This window comes from Andrographis paniculata, unplaced genomic scaffold, assembly GCF_009805555.1.
Source record: "Andrographis paniculata isolate CXL003 unplaced genomic scaffold, ASM980555v1 Contig59END, whole genome shotgun sequence".
Taxonomy (NCBI): Eukaryota; Viridiplantae; Streptophyta; class Magnoliopsida; order Lamiales; family Acanthaceae; genus Andrographis; species Andrographis paniculata.
The window spans coordinates 276375-293939 of NW_026137594.1; the positions used below are offsets into that span (position 1 = coordinate 276375).

The 17565-nt window shown below is 36.5% G+C and overlaps 4 protein-coding genes across 4 annotated transcripts; 3 read left to right on the plus strand and 1 right to left on the minus strand.

Annotated features, from left to right (window-relative positions):
• Nucleotides 1-3058: 3058 nt before the first annotated feature.
• LOC127257804 (AP2-like ethylene-responsive transcription factor AIL7) lies at nucleotides 3059-6904 on the plus strand. Its single transcript, XM_051284271.1, has 10 exons — nucleotides 3059-3312; nucleotides 3496-3679; nucleotides 4035-4542; nucleotides 4651-4733; nucleotides 5594-5602; nucleotides 5711-5799; nucleotides 5887-5960; nucleotides 6040-6090; nucleotides 6200-6276; nucleotides 6382-6904. The coding sequence occupies exons 1-10, from the start codon at nucleotides 3205-3207 to the stop codon at nucleotides 6891-6893; spliced, it is 1695 nt and encodes a 564-aa protein (XP_051140228.1). The 5' UTR covers nucleotides 3059-3204; the 3' UTR covers nucleotides 6894-6904.
• A 395-nt stretch (nucleotides 6905-7299) lies between these two features.
• Nucleotides 7300-8776, minus strand: LOC127257806 (putative UDP-rhamnose:rhamnosyltransferase 1). The gene has a single exon (XM_051284272.1). The coding sequence runs from the start codon at nucleotides 8725-8727 to the stop codon at nucleotides 7300-7302; it is 1428 nt and encodes a 475-aa protein (XP_051140229.1). The 5' UTR covers nucleotides 8728-8776.
• A 1404-nt stretch (nucleotides 8777-10180) lies between these two features.
• On the plus strand, nucleotides 10181-11870 carry LOC127258409 (putative UDP-rhamnose:rhamnosyltransferase 1). Its single transcript, XM_051285242.1, has one exon. It carries the CDS (start codon nucleotides 10267-10269, stop codon nucleotides 11689-11691), a length of 1425 nt encoding a protein of 474 aa, XP_051141199.1. The 5' UTR covers nucleotides 10181-10266; the 3' UTR covers nucleotides 11692-11870.
• Nucleotides 11871-14368: 2498 nt separating this feature from the next.
• LOC127257810 (putative UDP-rhamnose:rhamnosyltransferase 1) lies at nucleotides 14369-16043 on the plus strand. Its single transcript, XM_051284277.1, has one exon. The coding sequence runs from the start codon at nucleotides 14462-14464 to the stop codon at nucleotides 15872-15874; it is 1413 nt and encodes a 470-aa protein (XP_051140234.1). The 5' UTR covers nucleotides 14369-14461; the 3' UTR covers nucleotides 15875-16043.
• Nucleotides 16044-17565: the final 1522 nt, after the last annotated feature.

The following is a 17565-nucleotide window of genomic DNA, read 5'->3' on the forward strand; positions in this document are numbered from 1 at the left end:
TTACTAACTTGGATATTTATTTTTTTGTTTGGCAAAATTGTCCATAATTTCCTTATGGTTTTGAAACTCAGCGTAAATTCTCCCTTTACTTTAAAAATTGCATGGTATCCCCTTAAACTTTAAAAAACGTTGCATGAAACCCCACCATTATGAAACTTTCCTCATGTGATAAGAAGATGATTTCCTATCTATATGTTTTGTATGGCAGAGAGGTTTTATGCAATATTTTTGAAAGTATAAGTGAGCGTCATGCAATTTTTTAAAGTAAAATGGAGATTTATGCTTGAGTTTCGAAACCACAAAGTTGTTTCATGCAATATTTTTTAAAGTATAAGGGGTACCATGCAATTTTTAAAGTAGAGGGAGAATTTACGCTGAGTTTCGAAACCACAATGGAGTTATGGGCAATTTTGCTTTCTTATTTTGTGGGAGTATTATATATATATATATTTTCTAATGGGCACAATGTAAGAGTAAAACAACAAATATTAGATTTTTTATTTTTTAAAAATTGCAGTTTGGATTTAATGTTTACTAAAGTAAATAATATAGTTTTATTGAAATTTGAAATGATTACATAGTAAAAAGTGAAAATTGAACTCTGTAGAAATGCATCAAACAATCTATATAGTTAATTTATAAAATTTTGACTTTACTGAGTTAGGTAGAGAATCAGAGACTTCAGCTATTTGTAAATTTATTTGTATTTGATGTTGGTATTGAATCAAACAAATATTAAAATATACTAAGTTAGAGTTACTAGACATATTAAAAATATTTTAAAAAATAAATGATAATAAAATAAAATAACCACAATGGTTAATATATATTTCCTCTCCGTCCAATTAGAAAGTATACATATTTTTATTTTGGGATGTCCATTTACAAAGTAAATATTTCATTAAATTCCTTATTTTTTTTCCACAAATACCCATACTTTATATCACATTATTACTTTTACACCGAAAAGTAAGAGTAAAAATGTCATAACACTATCTTTAACTACTCACTATAATTAAAATATTGTTAAATAGTGTGCGGAAAGTAATTTTATACTTTATATGTAGACGGATGGAGCAATAGTATATCTTTATTAAGTAAGTAAGAGTCGTGATTCAATTATTTGGACATTATTCGTATTGGATACTTGAATTGAATAATATAATCTAAAATATAGTGGATTAGTATTATTGAATGCTTAATGTAATATTTTTAAAAGGAAATTGAGAAATTATAGAATAACATATTGAAAAAAAATAATCAAACGTAATAAAATCAAATAATTCAATAGTTAATTTATATAATTTTTACTTTACTGGGATAGGTAAGAACTGACATGGTTCAATTATTTATAAGTTTTATTTGTATTATTTTATCTGAATTGAATCAAACAAAAAATTTTGAAATTTATATCAACCAATATCCACTTAATTGAAATTTTGGTGTTTTTTTTTTCTTAAACAATGGTTTAGATGTTATATTTTGTAAGAAATAATAGTGTATATTTACAAAACCAAACAGTAAATTTTTTTAAGTAATTATTAAAAAATTAATTAATTAAATTTTATTTTATATTATTTACAGAAAAAATTAAATTAAACAGTACAAATGTTCAAAAAAGAATTATCAAAAGAATAATTACTTGAATTTTTATTATTTACAAATAATTTTGATTGAATTAATTTTTTAAAAGAGACATCTGACAAATGACCAAAAATTTTATTAACTGAAAATATTCAAAAATATTCTTTATCTAAATTGAAAAAAAAAAAATCATAAAGCAAATATTCTTAACAATTATAAATAAATTCGATTTGATTCTATTATTGAAAATTAAAACAATATGAAAAAGATAAAAACCTCAATCAAAATATTTTGAACCAAACTCTCTAAATTAACCGAAACAAAAAAAAAAAAAAAAAAAAGGAAAAAAATCCAATTGATTTTTTATTATTTTTTAATATTTTGATATTTGAAATATTAGTTAAATGTAATATTTTATATGTAAAATAATTTTTTTAATGTGATAATTTTTTTCTTTCAAAAAATATGAAATAATGAAAAATTTACAAACTGTAGGAATGCATACTTTTTTGTATTTTTAAAATGAAATCTTTATTGAATTTTTTTATATAAAGAAATAAGATAGAATTTAGAAAGAAAAAAATTTCAAGATATTTACTTGTATGTTTTGAAGTTATTCATATATATTAAAATGTTTTAAAAATAATAAAGTTTCGTCTTAATTTAAATTTTTATTTAAATATTATTATAATATGATATTTTATAAAAAAAATATATTTTTATTATAAATGTGTCAAGTAAATTATGTTTTTTTATTTTTATTTAAAATATTAAAAGAATAAATTCAAAATCTTAAAAACATTTAAAATAGTAAAAAATTAAATATTTAATGTGTTATTTCAAGAGAGAAATGTAAGTGCTGAATATGATATAAATAAATAGATAGTAAGTAGTTGGTTTGTTTAGTTTTTGTTTTAAATTCAAATTAACACTATCTATTTTATACTTTTTTTTTAATATTTAAATTTAAATTCAGATCAAAATCAGATAAATTATTTTAAAATTAAATATTATTTTTGTCCGGCTATAAGTGTCATATTCATTCTTTGACATATTGATATTTTTATACAAAATAAATAAAAATATTTTTAATATTAAATATAATGACAGAAAAGATGAACGTAACTACAGAGACGGACAACTTAATAAAGTATTTAATGTGATGTTTTAAAATTATAAACAAAAAATAATATTGAACATATTATTTTAAATAAAAATATATTTTATTATTATTTTAATATTTAAAATAAGTATATAGAGCATTTATATGTTTTAAAAAATTAATAAATGTATAAGATAAAATTAAAAAGGTTTTAGGAAACAAATTTAGGTGAGATATTTTGGTATTAATTATAATAATAAGAAGAAAAGCTAGTAAGTACGTTGGATGGACAGTCAGTCTTCGTCGCTTCGCTCTCCTCCGGTTTTACGCCGAATGGCAGAGTGAACCGCCATAGCCTCCCCATTATATTCATCCATCTGCCCCCTCTCTGTACTCACGTCTCCTTCACCTTCTCCATTTCTGCACTTTAAATTTGCTGTGCTGTGCTCTGCTCTGCATGTGCCATTGCTCATCGTCTTCGCATTCAATTCCAATTCCAATGCCGGACGTGGACGTCGATGTCGATGCCGCCTCCCGTCTCTCCTCCTGCAACCACCATTAACATTAATGGTGCTTACTCTGCAGATTCCGCCATTGCTGCAGGAAATAGTAATACAATCCCTCAGGTAATACTACCATACACAAGCTTATAAGCATCATTGATTGATTGATTTATTTATTAATTGATTCACTGGTTTAATTTATATCATGCGCTCTCGAATCGAACGAGTGAAATCTAGGTTTTGTTCTCGTAATTTTGGGGATTTTAATTAATTTCAGGTTTGGTTTGAAATTTTTGTTTTCGTTAGGGTTTAGCCGCGAGCAATTTCTCGATAATGGCACCAGACAACAACAATTGGCTCTCCTTCTCCCTCTCCTCCATGGAAATGCTCGACGCTCCGCAGTCGCCGTTTCCGGCAACCGCCGCCGCCACCGATAATCGCGGTTACTCCACCGCCTTCGAAGATAACTTTTACGACGGTGCTGCTGCAGGTAGTATTGCCTAGTTTTGGAAGTTTCTGATTTGAATGCTGAGCTTGAAACAAATTCGAAACGTTTAAAATAAAAATAAAATAAAATCGAGACTTTATTGTATTTTTATTTTTTATATTTTATTTTTATTTTTGTGACTGTGAAAAACGACAAAGGAAACTATTGATTTATGGATTTCGTTCTTCTCCACTGCTTCATCTTTCTACTTCCGAACCACCAATTTTCATTAATGTCTGCAGTTATTTCTTTAATTTCAATATTTGTTTGTTAGTTTCATTTTCGCCTATTTATTTCCTCAGATTCGTGCCTATTTTTTCTGTATCTAACTCATCCTTCTTTTTCGTAATCGGAAAAGCTTGGGAGACTCAGAAATCGCAGGCAATGTACTCCGACGAAGCCGACAACGCCGCCGCCATCTACACCGCCTACATGCAGCCAACTCCGCCGAAGCTGGAGGATTTCTTCGCCTGCGGCGGCGGAGAATCGGCGGAGACTCAGGACTCGTCCTTGACTCACCTCTACGATTCCGCTGCTGCAGCGGCGGCTTACTTAGTCAATCCTGAGCCGCAAAACCTCCCAAGTATTACCGATTTCCAGGCGGCACCGGCCACTGCCGCCACCGCCCCCGCCGGCGGCTCCTTCTCGAATAACTCGAGCTCTGAGGTTGATGACTCCGCGTTGGTCGGAGTGCAGAATCAGTCGCCGCCGGTGGAATCGGCGGCCGAGTTCGCCGCTTTTCCAACTTCCGGCAACGAGAATAATATCAGCAATAAGACCCTCGTCGTTTGTACTGATTCAGAAAGCTGCAGGAAACTTGCTGATACATTTGGTCAAAGAACTTCCATTTACAGAGGGGTCACAAGGTAGCCATTAATATTACAATTTTATTACAATTATCATCGTTTTTAACATTTCATTACATCATTCAATTACAACTTTTTTATCATTTTCCTTTTACAATTTCTTTGCAGGCACAGATGGACAGGCAGATACGAAGCACATCTGTGGGACAACAGCTGCAGAAGAGAGGGGAAGGCAAGAAAGGGCCGTCAAGGTAAACAACACACACACACTTGCATATCTATCGATCTATCTATCTCCTTGTTTTTTCAGACATGATTTCGTTCTTTCTTTCTTTCAATCAGTTTTTTCTCACTGCAATGATTGATTGACTGCAAATAAATGTACAAAACTGTAGTTGTACTCTCACAACACAAAATTTGGTTCAATCTTCCACAGGATTTCCGATGATTTACATACATATATGTATGTATATGTGCCGCCACTTTTACTCAATTCTTATTTTCTGCAGATGTGTTGATGCCTCTACTTAATTGAAATGTTTGTCCATATGTCGTGGTCAGGGGCCTGTAATGCCCCACCCATACTCTGGTCCTCCAACGAAACAACCTTCTTTGTAGTAGGTGTGGGTGCAAAGGTCCCGACCGTGGGATCCACTTGTTTAGCGGTCTGGATTGTTTTGGGACCTCGAGTCCCTGGACTTCGTAGATACCGCATTACCTCACCTCGTCTGAAACCAGTGCCTGAAATTCTGAAATTTTATCAGTTTGCTTTTTTCTTTTGCTTTTTACCTTTTTTTTTCAAAAAATTTTCCTTGGACAAGGACTTGGAGTCTTGGACATGGACTAGGACTTTCAATGTGTTTTGACTAAGTTTTGAACGAACTGCTGCCCACCTAATTTTACGGGAGTTTTAACATACATAAAATGCATGTAAGAAAATGAATTGAGTTGAACGTTCATGTCTGAAATCTGCTTTAACGAGGCTTCGATTTGTCTTACAATGATCATTTGCTTGTGTTTTCGTATCTAATTTCTGCTCTAATTTGTGTGGTTTTATTATGTCTTGTTTGCATGAATTGGCGTCGTCGTCGATTTCGCCGCAAATTTGCAGTGTATTTGGGTGAGTAATGTTCTTCTTACCATAACTTCAATGTTGTTTGTTCTCATTTCGATTTGAACTATGTTATAATGCAATGTAATGATCTATGGGATTGTTGAGCTCACTCAGGTGGATACGATCAGGAAGATAAGGCGGCGCGAGCCTACGATTTGGCTGCTCTGAAGTACTGGGGAGCGAGTGCGACGACTAACTTCCCTGTAAGATAAATCCTCGCCTCGACATAAATTGTCTTGACGTTATTCGAATTCAAATACAATGTGTAATAAGAGATTTTGCATTTTTAGATTGCCAACTATCCGAAAGAGCTCGAGGAGATGAAAAATATGACGAAACAAGAATTCATTGCATCGCTTCGAAGGTATATCGAATCTTCAGTTTATGAAAATTGTTCTATGATCGTCGTTCCTCACAAGCCTTACCCATATTGTCTCTGACAGGAAAAGTAGCGGCTTCTCTCGGGGTGCATCCATTTACCGGGGTGTGACGAGGTTTGAAACTAACATATTGACAACCTTAAAATTTCCATCAATACGATGGATGGTCGGGTTTCAGATTATCCTGATGATGTGTGGTCTTTTTGTTCTTTTTCTATTTTAGGCATCATCAGCAAGGTCGGTGGCAAGCGAGGATTGGCCGTGTTGCCGGGAACAAAGATCTCTACCTGGGGACATTCGGTATGCATATGTACTATAGCACCGTGCAACGAAGTTATTACATCATAAATAAATTCGTTCGATTCGATATTTATTAATAATCCTTGTCTGCACGTACGGTGGCAGCGACTGAGGAAGAGGCGGCAGAGGCGTACGACATTGCTGCAATAAAGTTCAGGGGAATAAACGCGGTTACCAACTTTGAAATGAACCGTTACGACATTGAAGCCATTGCAAGAAGCCCTCTCCCGATAGGCGGAATGGGAAAGCGTCTGAGGCTCGCGGTCGAGGCTGAAGAAAAGCCTTCGTCTAATTTGCCCCTGCCTCTGCCTCTGCCTCTGCCTCTGATGAATACTACTGCTACTACTGCATTTCAAGCACCGTACAATCCCAATGGCATTGGCTTTCCAGGCATGGGCATGGGAATTCAGACATTCTCGAACTTGAACAACAACCTTCCTTACGGAATGCCCTTCGATGCTTCAGCTTCGGCTTCTGCTCCATTTTATCATCACAACCTCTTCCAGCAGAGCGGTGCTGTGGCGTCTGGATCGATTGCGAATCCGATGAATCCTATCAGTCTTGTCCCGCGCGGGAGCGAGTACTTGGGCTGGCCTAATCCTCGCCAGCCGTATTGACGGTTCCGATCGTCGTTGGATATTGGGAACCTGGCTGGTTAGAGGGGTGGATTGGGGGGAGGGGGGTGTAAGTAAGGCTGGCTGTTTGTTTGTTCGCTAGTTTGTTTTATCGGATGTTATGTTGTAATATGGAACTTTGCAGCAACTATAAGATAAATGAGGGAAGGTAGCATTGGGGATGGATTAATTTTCAAGTGGTTTTCCATCCTCTTTGTTGTCTCTCTCTCAAAATATATATCAAATTTTGCTGTTTTCAATATATCTATCATCTCAATTTGAACAATGACTACTTGAGGGTCACTAATTCATCCGGATTAAACAAATACAAAACCAATCATACAACACCTTCCTTATTGATTGGGCCTCCACTTAATTAACCCCTCTCCTCTCCTCTCCTCTCCTAATATCATTCTTTTATCTTGTTTTCTTCTTCTAATCTTGTATGCTCTACCAAATACTCAACAAACTTGTCTACATATTTGCCATGCAATTCACTATCACCAAACACTTTACTCACCTCTTTCGCCTTCTCCCTTAAATCTCTTCCTTTATTGTTGTCGCTCATCACAACCTTTACCGACTCCGCCACCGACTCTCTTGTGTATGCACCGTTCTCCTTGTCCCTCGCAACTTCATACGCTAATCCCTTATGGACAATGATCCTAGAATTCAACCCTTGATCCACTAGAAACGGCAATGTGATCAAGGGATGTCCGCACATTAGGCCTTCCACGATGGAACTCCATCCACAGTGAGTCAAGAATCCGCCCACAGAGCCGTGGCTCAATATTTTCAATTGTGGGGACCAACTCTTCCACACAATCCCCCGGCCCATCACTCTTTCCTCGAACCCGTTTGGGAGCACTGCCGAGTCAGTAATCCTACGCAGAGCCCAAAAGAATGGAACATTGGATAACTCGAGGCCGTGAGCCAACTCAGTGAGTTGTTCCCGAGTTAGGGTCACCTCGCTCCCGAATGCCACGTAGACTACCGATCCTTTTTCTTTCCGATCCAACCAACTCTTGATCGAAATCCATGTCCTATCATCATCGCCGGCGGAATCTCGATTGTCTACTTGCGGCGGCATTAGGCCTAGCGGTATGACTTTCCGGTGGTGAAGCTCCTCCAGCAGCGGCAGCCAATCAGGTTCGAACTCGTGGCAATGCCGGATAACAATGGCGTCGCAGCCGATTACAATCTTGCCGCACCTATATTGATCGGAAAACCCGGACTCGGCATTTTGACCCGACCCAACAACCCAATTAGCTTCGAACCGGCGGTAGGCCAGCGAAGTGTCGAATTTGATCCATCTCGGAGGAACCATGAAGTCCTCGGGCCGGGTCCTGTAGTCCGACCCGATAACCAGATCCTGGGCGGACCCGAAGAAGGACAGGAACCAGGCGTTGAAGATGAAGAATAAGGCGCTCGGAATCCCAAGCCGGCCGGTCACCGCCGGCAGCCAGTGCGGCAAGAAGTCGGTGATGACCCAGTCGGGGACGGCGGCCTCGAGGAAGCGGATGACCGCGGGCTCGAGGCCGTCGAAGGCCTTCTTGAGGAAGCCCATCTGGGTGGCCCCCTCGATGTCCATGGTGGCCTCGGCGCCGGCGGGGAGGCCGGGGACGGAAGGGAGAGGGATTGCGACGAAGGAGATGGAGGAGGAATATTCCGGCGGGAGTTTGGGGAGGCGTTGGATATTCCGGGGAGTGGTGAGGAAGGAGATGGTGTGTCCTTTTCGGGCAATGTGCTTGGCGAGGTCGAGGTAAGGCATGATGTGCCCGAAGGCGAGCCATGGGAACATGGCTACGTGGAGGGGTTTGGCATTGGCAGCCGCCATGGATGGATCGGATCGGATCAGCTTCAATTGAATTTAATTGAATTGAAGAAGAATGGTTGAGACTTGAGAGTGGAAACTAATATGTGTTAGGGTTAAGCTAATTAATCGATATTGGAGAGTTGGTGAAATTAATAAATCACTGTTAAATAAAATAATTTTTTACAAGAATTGTGAAGTTGAATAAATCTAGATCACATTTTCAAATCCAATGCCATTAGTTTGCGTGTCTTTGCTTTTTACTTTGAATTTAAGATCAAATCGGTTTGTTTTTATATATATATTTGGTTAAATTGGTTCTTTTTTGGAATTCGATTGTTCATTTCAAATTCGTATTTCAATTTCTTGCTGTTTATAAATTCTGTGTTACTCGAATTTAATTTGAATTTTCTCCTATTTCGATTTCTACAATTCAATATTGATTGTTTATGGATTTAGCCACTATAACTATGGATTCGATTATAATTCTTTTTGTAAGTAAAAAATATCCAAAACAATAAACATACACACCATTTTATTTAATGGGGCATGGCTCATATCACTTTACGCACCTTTTTTTACAAAGATTGGTGTTGTTGATTGAATATTTAATTTCCACCATTTTTTTTGTGAGAATTCAATGAACAAGTGCAGATCCAATCTCAATTTTTAATATGAAAATTCTTCAAAGACGTACGATAATCTCTTTAAACCAAAAAATAAAAAATAAAAATGAAAATATTCCCATGAAAATCAACCGCTTTTTTTCTCTTAAAGAATTGTCTACAAACCTACATACAACAGCCATGGATATTACATGCTTTATAATTACAAAAAAAAAAAAAAAAGAAAATTAATTAGTACCAACTCTTTGTAAATTAATCCACCACTTAATTCACGTGATCAACTGAAATAATACGGCCGCTAAGATTTCACCATCCTTAGTCTTACTAATTAAGGATTTGTTTATTTGTTTTTTATTATATTAATATATAATACAAATCAAAAGAAAAAAATAAAAATAAAAACACCTCTATCAGTCTCTCATAATTAATACAAATAAAATAATGTATAAATATAAAAATATTATTAATTTTAAATATAATTGACACATAAATGATACACAAAGAAAAGAAATCCTAAAACAAGTATGTTTCGGTTAGGATTTAGTAGTAAACTCATTTGGTTTTCTTTTTTTTTTTCAATATTTATATTATAAAATATCATATATTTTTCTTTACAAATATTATTTTTTAAAACTATTTTATTTCAAAATATATTTACATTCAATGTAAAATTTAAAATATATCACTATTTTATTTTATAATATATCAATTGCATTTCAAAGACAATTTAATAAATAATGTAATGAGGTAACTCTCACACATAAAATATTAACATTTATTAATTCACGTAACAAAAATTTATAGATATATTCATTGTAGAGCACACACATCATATCAAGATCAAAATTCAAACTTATTTTAATTAGATTTTTATTATTAGGCCACTCCCCCTATCAAACTTTCCACCATTCTTCTTCGATCAATTCAAGCTCCATCCATGGCGGCGACGAAACCCCTCCACGTAGCTATGTTCCCATGGCTCGCCTTCGGACACATCATGCCTTACCTCGACCTCGCCAAACTCATCGCCGGAAAAGGACACACCATCTCCTTCCTCACCACTCCCCGCAACATCCAACGCCTCCCCAAACTCCCGCCGGAATATTCCTCCTCCATCTCCTTCGTCGCAATCTCTCCCCCATCCGTCTCCGGCCTCCCCGCCGGCGCCGAAGCCACCATGGACATCCAGGGCGCCACTCAGATGGGCCTCCTCAAGAAAGCCTTCGACGGCCTCGAACCCGCCGTCGTCGGCTTCCTCGAGGCCGCCGTCCCCGACTGGATCATCACCGACTTCGCGCCGCACTGGCTGCCGCCGGCGACCGGCCGGCTGGGAATTTCCAGCGCGTTTTTCTTCATCATGAACGCCTGGTTCCTGTCCTTCTTCGGGGCCGCCGAGGATCTGGTTAGCGGGTCGGATTACAGGACCCGACCCGAGGAGTTCATGGTCCCTCCGAGATGGATCAAATTTGACACTCCGCTGGCCTACCGCCGGTTTGAAGCTAATTGGGTCGTTGGGACGGGTCAGAACGACGAATCCGGGTTTTCCGATCATTACCGGCTCGGCAAGATCATACTAGGCGCCGACGCTATCCTTATCCGGCATTGCCGTGAATTCGAACCCGATTGGCTGCCGTTGCTGGAGAAGCTCCACCACCGGAAAGTCGTGCCAATAGGCCTAATGCCACCGGACAACACCGTCAGCGGCGGCGACGAGGCATGGATTCCGATCAAAAGTTGGTTGGATCGGAAAGAAAAAAGATCGGTAGTGTATGTGGCATTCGGGAGTGAAGTGACTCCGAGTGAGGATCAAATCGCTGAGTTGGCTCACGGCCTCGAGTTGTCGAATGTTCCATTCTTTTGGGTTCTAAGAAGGATTACTGACTCGGAAGCGCTTCCGAACGGGTTTGAGGAGAGAGTGATGGGCCGGGGAATTGTGTGGAAGAGTTGGGCCCCACAATTGAAGATATTGGGCCACGACTCGGTGGGTGGGTTCTTGACGCACTGTGGATGGAGTTCGATCGTGGAAGGCCTAATGTGCGGGCATCCCTTGATTACATTGCCATTTCTAGTGGATCAAGGGTTGAATTCGAGGATCATTGTGGATAATGGATTAGGGTTTGAAGTGGCGAGGAATGAGGAAGACGGTGAGTATACAAGGGAATCGGTGGCGGAGTCGGTGAAGGTTGCGATGAGAGACGAGAATAAAGGAAGAAAGTTAAGGGAAAGAGCTAAAGAGGTGAGTAAAGTGTTTGGGGATAGGGAATTGCATAGCAAATATGTAGACAAGTTTGTTGAGTATTTACAAGAAGAAAACTTAAGGAAGAATATAATGATATTAGGAGATGTGTGTGAAGCCAAATGAAATGATTGTGATGAATTTGGGACGTGGTATTAGTAGGGGTCCAATGAATAATGTTTGTTGCATGATGATTGAAATTACTCTTCAAATCCAAGAAAACATACTAGACATATGTGGCAAATAAGGCTCCAAGATATTGGAGGTTTAAACTGATTGGTATTGTATTACGTTAGGTTGAAAGACTATGCAAAGTAAGTTTTGACAGACAAAATTTGTAGCTGTCAGAAGCTTGAACATCATGACCTCACGATAATGAATCAATTTCCTCACCAACAAGCTCTTCACACGATGGCCTAATATATTTTTTAATAAATTTCACACAATCAATGCCTTAAAAGAATTTTATTTGAATAAATTGCATATATATTCGACATATATATGTTAATATATTTGCATAAAATACCCATGTCATAAAAAACCCTACCTTGCATTATGAAAAAATTACACATTCCCCATAAATAATAACATTGTAATTAACCTACAATTTTCATCTAAATACATATGCTACTCTAAAATTCTTGGCTATTGAAGTTTTAAAAAATATCCGAATTTGATTAGTTTCAAGATATGATTCATTAGTTAAGAAGATATTATAGAGTTCATTTATTTGAAGCATGAAACATGACAGAAATGATAATTAATATTTTATGTCTTGTAATGCATCCAGAAGAAGCCAAACTGGGAAGAATAATGCATTGACGATCCTGCCTGACGCTGACGCCACCATTTGCAATCAAAACTAGACTCAAAATCGAAATTTTGGAATCTAATCATGTTATATCATATCTTTTTTAAATTTTACATTATTTTTAAATAAAAAAATATATTATATTTGTACTTATTTACTGTTGACTTTTCTTAAAAACTAGTGTGTTCATAACAAGTTTAGTAGTTGTTTTTTTTCTCCACACATTTACTTCTAGAATCCAAACTTTACCTCTATATTAGAACATGGCAACCACTATAGCCTATAGGTCTTGGCAGTTTAGAGCATATACAATAAAGATGATCAGATCTCTATTTCTATTGGGAGCTTTCTTCGATCCCTGCCAAATGGAAAATACGTGCAATAGTTCAAATGTTCAAGTTGAAAAATTGATGCAGTCATTTGTTCTATTCTTGTAAAATACATTGTGAATTTAGAGTTGTCATTGTACAATTTTTTTCCAACAATATAGAAGCTTGGATACACCAGCTTCGTACCTTGCATTGAGACTTTTTTTACATGAGTAAAGTACATGCTTTAATAGTTGAAATTGAATTTGAAGGTTATTTGATATTAAAAAAAAAAAAATCAATTTCTATGAAATACTAATTTAATATTATTTTTACAAAATATTTAAGTAAAATATTATTATAAACATGTTATAAATAAAGAGATACTCAATCAAAGACTCGTAAGAAACACTGACAAAGATCAATAAAAGTATAATACGAATCTGAGCACCCACATGTCCAACTGTGCATTCCAAAATTTATACCAATCTAAAAGAAAAAAAAAAATGCAAACCAGTCTCTATCTAAAACAAAAGATGATTTAAATTTTAAAAATAAAAACAATAATAGATATGTAATACTATACTCGTTTTATAAAAATATGTTCATCTTTTTATATTTAAAAATAAAAAGTAAACATACTTTCGAAAGACAAGAAATATAAAAATTAACGTTAATATAATTTATTGTTTCAAAAAGTATTCGTTATAAATAATACTAAAAATTAATATATATATATATATATGTAAATAAAATAAACTAAAATAAAATAAAATAACAAAATAAATCTCTCAATATCTCTAGACTACTTCGCAACTAACAAAAATCACGTGCACCAACAACCATGACCCACGTGGCAAATTTTAATAATCTAACGGCCTCGGTTTCACAACAATCAGGGTATGGATGAAGGTTTTTATTAAATTTTATAATATAATTCCTTAATTTTTTTATTATCAAATCAAATTAAATATTTATTTTTTATATTAATTTAAATTTAAATTTAAAATATTATATTAATATTTATTTCTACCGTATTAAATGATCATTTAATTTAATTTAATTTAATTTTTATTATTTTTAATCTCAAGCTTATACATTGAATTTTGTTTTGTTGACGCTCTAATTGTGGCGTATTGGCGTGTGTTATGAAGAGGTTTAGTTTTAAATAAAAATTTTTCTAATTTTGTAGTTATAGTTTTTAATAAATAAAGATATATTTAGAGAAATTTAAAATTGACTTTCTTGTCACATAAACTTATATTTATCATATTTAAATATTCTTTTAATCCAATTATTTTTTATATAAATTACAAAAATATTATTTAAACGTATCAAACTCTTAATACACGTGAGATTAGTGTAATTGAAGAGTAAAAAATAATCAAAAGTATCCGTGTATACTTCGGGTGTGTTTGTTTGGAGGTTTGGATTTTCAGATGAATTTGAATAGTAAAAACTTTGAATTTGAATAGTTATATGATGTGATATAAATAGATGTTGATGTGATATTTTGAATATAAAATTGATTTTTAGTATAATATAAAAAATAAAAAATAAATATTTAATTTAATATTTAAAAAAAAAAAAATTAGATAAATAATGTAAATCCAATCCAATCCCCCTTACAAACACACCCTTCAATCAGTAGTTGCCGTAGATAAAATAATAATAATAATACCTCTCTCTCTCTACGTACCCTAAATACAATCGACCTCTCTTCTCTCTCTACGTACCCTTCTTCTTCTTCGAAGTTCAGCGTCTTCAAGCTCCATCCATGGCTGCCAAACCCCTCCACATTGCTATGTTTCCATGGCTCGCCTTCGGACACATCATGCCGTACCTCGACCTCGCCAAACTCATTGCCGGAAAAGGACACACCATCTCCTTCCTCACCACTCCCCGGAATATCCAGCGCCTCCCCAAACTCCCGCCGGAATATTCCTCCTCCATCTCCTTCGTCGCAATCCCTCTCCCTTCCGTCCCCGGCCTCCCCGCCGGCGCCGAGGCCACCATGGACATCCAGGGCGCCACAGAAATGGGCCTCCTCAAGAAGGCCTTCGACGGCCTCGAACCCGCCGTCGTCCGCTTCCTCGAGGCCGCCGTCCCCGACTGGATCATCACCGACTTCGCGCCGTACTGGCTGCCGCCGGCGACCGCCCGGCTGGGAATTTCCAGCGCCTTCTTCTTCATCATCAACGCCTGGTTCCTGTCCTTCTTCGGGGCCGCCGAAGATCTGGTTAGCGGGTCAGATTACAGGACCCGACCCGAGGACTTCATGGTCCCTCCGAGATGGATCAAATTCGACACGCGGCTGGCCTACCGCCGGTTCGAAGCTAATTGGGCCGTCGGGACGGGTCAAAACGACGAATCCGGGCTTTCCGATCATTACCGCGTCGGCAAGACTATAATCGGCGGCGACGCCATTCTAATCCGGCATTGCCACGAGTTCGAACCCGATTGGCTGCCGCTGCTGGAAGAGCTCCACCACCGGAGAGTCGTACCGCTAGGCCTAATGCCCCCACAAGTGGACTCTGCCGGCGATGACGACGAGGCATGGATTCCGATCAAAAGTTGGCTGGATCGGAAAGAAAAAGGATCGGTAGTCTACGTGGCATTCGGGAGCGAGGTGACCCTAACTCGGGAACAACTCACTGAGTTGGCTCACGGCCTCGAGTTATCCAATGTTCCATTCTTTTGGGCTCTGCGTAGGATTACTGACTCGGCAGTGCTCCCAAACGGGTTCGAGGAAAGAGTGATGGGCCGGGGGATTGTGTGGAAGAGTTGGGCCCCACAATTGAAAATATTGAGCCACGGCTCGGTGGGCGGATTCTTGACTCACTGTGGGTGGAGTTCGATCGTGGAAGGCCTAATGTGCGGACATCCCTTGATTACATTGCCGTTTCTAGTGGATCAAGGGTTGAATTCTAGGATCATTGTCGATAAGGGATTAGCGTATGAAGTTGCGAGGGACGAGGAGAACGGTGCGTACACAAGAGAGTCGGTGGCCGAGTCGATGAGGGCCGTGATGAGAGATGACAAAGGAGGAAAGTTGAGGGAGAGAGCTAAAGAGGTGAGTAAAGTGTTTGGTGATAGGGAATTGCATAGCAAATATATAGACAAGTTTGTGGAGTATTTGGTAGATCATACAAGAGAGAAAATGTTAGGACATGAGGATGATGCCAATTGATGATAGCCATGAATTGAATAATAATGTGTTGTATGATTTGCATTGTCATTTACATCTATTGGCATGTAATTTCCTTTGTGCTTGTTTGTTACCTTTAGTTTTAAGTTTACCCTAGCATGAAAATGTATGAAAGTAGTACGAGGAATTATATTTTATGTATTTTGTTGATTTTCATTGCTATGTTTTTTTTTTTTTTTTTTTGTTAATCTTATATTATACTAATATTAATTAAAATATTCCCTCGGCCCCAAACAAGTTGCTACATTTAAGTTGGACACGGGATGTTTGGTAAAAAATATTAAGTAAAATAATTTAGAAATATTGCAAGATATCTGGGACATATAAAAAAAAAAAAAAAAAGTTAGCACGGTTGTTTGGGCAGAGGGGTAAACATTACGCATACCGGTGATTGAACGGTAGAGCAGGCAGGATCGCTATCCCAGATTCTGACCCTGTCCGTTGTGCCTATGTACAGTGGGTGTTGGAAAAGTCCGTAAGTTAATATTAATATCGAACTTATTTTAATAGATTATTTTGATATTCTTAAAATATAATAAATTTTCAACAGCAGATGTATGTATATAGATACACCTATACATGTATAAAGGCAGGCGACTTAATATTAATGAATATATATATATATTGAGGTTTTAAATCTTATTTTGATATATGTGCATAATTAATTCAGCATAGGGTGAATTAATACTAACAATTAATTAAACAAAAATAGTTTAGTCAATTTAAACATTTTATTTGAATAGGTAAATAATTAAATTCAGGATCGTGTATTGGAGTACAATAAATTTGTTCAAATTGTGTTTCTACATTCTTGCAAGAAAAACCACGCAGCATATCATATCAAACACGTGACCAATTAAAATCATCAGCGGTTCAGATTTCACCATCATTGCATGCCTCATCATTAATTAATCAAATTCGACACCCGGCTGGCCCACCGCCGGTTCGAAGATAATTGGGCCATCGGGGCGGGTCAGAATGACAAATCCGGTCTATCCGACCATTACCGGGCAGGCAAGAGTCTAATCGGAAGCGACGTCATTCTAATTAGGCACTGCCACGAGTTCGATCCTGATTGGCTGCCACTGTTGTACGATTGCCATGTCGTTTCGTTTTACTCCATTTACTACTGTATATGTATGGAAGGACAGTTTCTTGTTTCCGTTCAAGTGCAATGATTAGGTTTTATTTTTATACATATTTTTAAAAATCGTATACACTATTTAGCCAAAGCATTTTCTTAAAACAATAAAGTTATCCTCCCTCATTTCTAAATACTTTGCAATATTTTTAAATTTAAAAATAATTAATAATATTTATATACATATATTAATACACTTTCACTTTATCACATTACATAACTCAAATAAAAAAATAAATAATCATTTTTCTCTTCAATCACATCACTTAATATCCAAATTTTCTTAAATTACTATACTTAATACTCCCTACCTAAATTCCTATATCAAAACACAAATGTTGCACAGGGAGTATAACATAGATATATATATATATATATATATCCTGACAAAATATTATATGATATCAAGGGATGTTATGACAACAAAAGATCGATGAAACATAGTACATCATCAAGTTCAACGGAATTGACCATTCGGGTGCCTCACATTACATAGCAGGAATGTCCAGTTCAAGTACACGTACCTACAGCA

What these genes read in the sequence shown, in the direction of transcription:
- LOC127257806 (XM_051284272.1), bottom strand. Translation starts at nt 8,727, where the DNA reads ATGGCGGCTGCCAATGCCAAACCCCTCCACGTAGCCATGTTCCCATGG.
- LOC127258409 (XM_051285242.1), top strand. Translation starts at nt 10,267, where the DNA reads ATGGCGGCGACGAAACCCCTCCACGTAGCTATGTTCCCATGGCTCGCC.
- LOC127257804 (XM_051284271.1), top strand. Translation starts at nt 3,205, where the DNA reads ATGTCGATGCCGCCTCCCGTCTCTCCTCCTGCAACCACCATTAACATT. An exon ending in TTACGACGGTGCTGCTGCAG is followed by an intron (nt 3,680 to 4,034) that starts GTAGTATTGCCT and finishes TAATCGGAAAAG; the next exon opens with CTTGGGAGACTCAGAAATCG. An exon ending in TTCATTGCATCGCTTCGAAG is followed by an intron (nt 5,961 to 6,039) that starts GTATATCGAATC and finishes TGTCTCTGACAG; the next exon opens with GAAAAGTAGCGGCTTCTCTC.
- LOC127257810 (XM_051284277.1), top strand. Translation starts at nt 14,462, where the DNA reads ATGGCTGCCAAACCCCTCCACATTGCTATGTTTCCATGGCTCGCCTTC.